This window comes from Hevea brasiliensis, unplaced genomic scaffold (assembly GCF_030052815.1).
Source record: "Hevea brasiliensis isolate MT/VB/25A 57/8 unplaced genomic scaffold, ASM3005281v1 Scaf101, whole genome shotgun sequence".
Lineage (NCBI taxonomy): Eukaryota > Viridiplantae > Streptophyta > Magnoliopsida > Malpighiales > Euphorbiaceae > Hevea > Hevea brasiliensis.
This window is the reverse complement of record NW_026614588.1, coordinates 1-2,872: the sequence shown is the minus strand read 5'-3', so window position 1 is coordinate 2,872 and position 2,872 is coordinate 1. Positions and strand designations below refer to the sequence as shown.

The 2,872-nt window shown below is 32.4% G+C and overlaps 1 protein-coding gene across 1 annotated transcript; it reads left to right on the top strand.

Annotated features, from left to right (window-relative positions):
• Positions 1-266: 266 nt before the first annotated feature.
• On the top strand, positions 267-2,863 carry LOC131176421 (beta-glucosidase 12-like). Its single transcript, XM_058141479.1, has 10 exons — positions 267-342; positions 445-522; positions 845-932; positions 1,077-1,332; positions 1,421-1,536; positions 1,636-1,853; positions 2,057-2,091; positions 2,184-2,286; positions 2,375-2,483; positions 2,558-2,863. The coding sequence occupies exons 1-10, from the start codon at positions 282-284 to the stop codon at positions 2,796-2,798; spliced, it is 1,305 nt and encodes a 434-aa protein (XP_057997462.1). The 5' UTR covers positions 267-281; the 3' UTR covers positions 2,799-2,863.
• Positions 2,864-2,872: the final 9 nt, after the last annotated feature.

The following is a 2,872-nucleotide window of genomic DNA, read 5'->3' as shown; positions in this document are numbered from 1 at the left end:
AGCGTGTGGGACATATTTGCCCGTGAGTCTTCAGGTAAGTATATGTTTATATGTTGACTATTTACATATATTATCTCCCTGCAAATTATTAAATATTTCTATGAAATTTTGCAGAGAGGATAAAGGATCAGAGCAATGGAGATGTTGCAGTTGATTTCTATAATCGCTATGCCATACGATAATTACATTTTTTTTTCTTGTTTCCTCACAAAATCCTTGTTCACTTTCAAGAAAAAAAAAACTAAACAATACTTTTGAAATTGCAGGAAGATATTCAATTAATGAAAGATATAGGTGTAAATGCTTTCAGATTCTCCATTTCATGGTCTAGAATAATACCTAGTAAGTACATTACCAATTTTTGAATTTGCTCCACTACACATTTATAATTAATTATCTACTTCTTTTTTTTTTTCTTTTCATTTTAAAATTTTAAATATTCAGGTGGAAGAGTACGAGATGGAGTGAATGAGGAAGGGATAGAATTTTACAACAAGCTTATCAATGAAACTAAATCAAAGGGTGATAATTGTCTCTTTCCCTTGAAGGATTCGAATAGAAATTGTCCGCCTTCAATATTTAGAAAATGTGAACAAAAATATATAATGATAACATTATAATAATAAAGGTCAATCTCCCTATTAAAGGTTTCTTTTTTCCTGTTAAAATTGAAAAATACCAAATGTTCGTTGGAAAATTTGAACAACTAGTGATGCTGCTAACCACCTTACATTGTCAAATATTTTATTGAATTCAATAGAATATTTGATTAAATTATATTGCATTATGCCCTATCAAATGTATTAGAACACACACTTCTAATTTATTGTATTTGCAAAATTAGGTTTGGAGCCTTTCGTAACAATTTTTCATTGGGATACTCCTCAAGCCCTAGAAGACAAGTATGGTGGCTTTTTAAGCCGTTGTATTGTGTAAGTATGCAAGCTTATGCTACATTTCTAAAATAGTAAAGGTTGAAGCCTGGATATCTATCTATTTCTTTGAATTATAATATTCTCATCTCTAGCTTATTACAACTAATAAAATATTTTATTAAACAATCATATAAAATATAGAGATGATTTTCGTGACTTTGCGGATCTATGCTTCCAAAAATTTGGTGATCGAGTGAAGCATTGGATGACATTAAATGAACCATGGGCTGTTACCGGGTTCGGCTATGACTTGGGCATCCATGCTCCTGGCCGATGCTCATCTTGGGTGAATATTCAATGCTCTGCGGGAAACTCAGCCACAGAACCTTACATAGTTGCTCATCATTTGCTCCTTTCTCATGCGGCAGCTGTCCAAGTATACAGAGAAAAATACCAGGTACACACACACACACATATATAAATATATATTACTCTTTCAAATAGAAACATATGTACATCTGAACTTATTTTTATTGATTGTGTAGGCAGAACAAAAGGGCGAAATTGGGATAACACTCTTTACTTTTTGGTTTGAACCTTTCTCCAATGGTATAGCTGATAGAGAAGCAGCTAAAACAGCCCTTGATTTTATGTTTGGATTGTGAGTATTTCTTTCAAATTAATTAAGCTTTTTTATAGGAATAAATTATGCTCACAAGCGTTTAATTAATAATATACAAAAATTTTCTATCTTTTTCAGGTTTATGCATCCTATGACCTATGGCCACTACCCAAGAAGTGTGCAAACTTTAGTTGGAAATAAATTGCAAAAATTTACTTGCAGAGAATCTCAGTTGCTTAAAGGATCATATGATTTTGTTGGGTTGCAATACTACACTTCATATTATGCAAAAGCAAATGCCACTGTTAATCCATATTATATTAGATATAGAACTGAACATCGTGTTACTGAAACTCGTAAGTTTACTTATGTAAAAATATGATACTTTTTTTCAATAAGCAAATATGACACATTGATAGCGAGAAGGAAAAAAAATGGTTATGTATAAAAAAAAAATCCAATTTAACTTCAATATAGCTTATCACCACATGTTGTATATGCTTGTTAATAAGGATTTTCTTTAGCCCATAATAACACGCTAATTTTCTTTTTATTACAGCTTACGGTGAAGATGGTAAACCCATTGGTCCACAGGTTAGTGCCCAAGAAAATGAATTCATAAAAATATAATGGATAGAATTATACATTTGTGGATTGTATCAATGACATAGAGATAAATCATGCAGGCATACTCTCCTTGGTTTTATATTTATCCGAAAGGTATTCGACATCTTTTAAACTATACTAAAGATACATACAACAATCCAGTAATTTACATCACTGAGAATGGTAAGTCATTTATGCCTTTCTCATGTCGAAATGGAAAGTACTTAATTATAGATATATTTACATCTAATTTCTTTTTCTATACTATTAGGGGTTGACGAGTACAACAATGAAACGCTAAGCTGGCAGGAGGGGACTCTAGATGACCACAGGATTCAATATTATAAAACCCATCTTTGGAATGTACTTGGATCCATCAAGTGAGTAAAATCTCCAAGATAATTATCTACAAGTTTTCGATAATCATTTGCCTAATGATGATTGGTTTTGGCAGGGAGTACAATGTTAATGTCAAAGGTTACTTTGCTTGGTCATTTATGGATAACTACGAATGGAATATTGGTTATACTTCCAGATTTGGTTTGTACTACGTGGACAACAAAGATAACATGAAAAGACACCCCAAGAACTCAGCTTCTTGGTTTGCATCTTTCCTCGATAATAGGCGAGAATGGATTCTTCCGATTAGTTCGAACGTGACCAAGATTTCTTCAAGGGCTAGCAAATACATATAGCTAGCATGTGCCTTGTAGAGGTGCTGCATTTGTGTGACTTTTGTGTGTCTTGCTACTAAATAACATCACTGGAC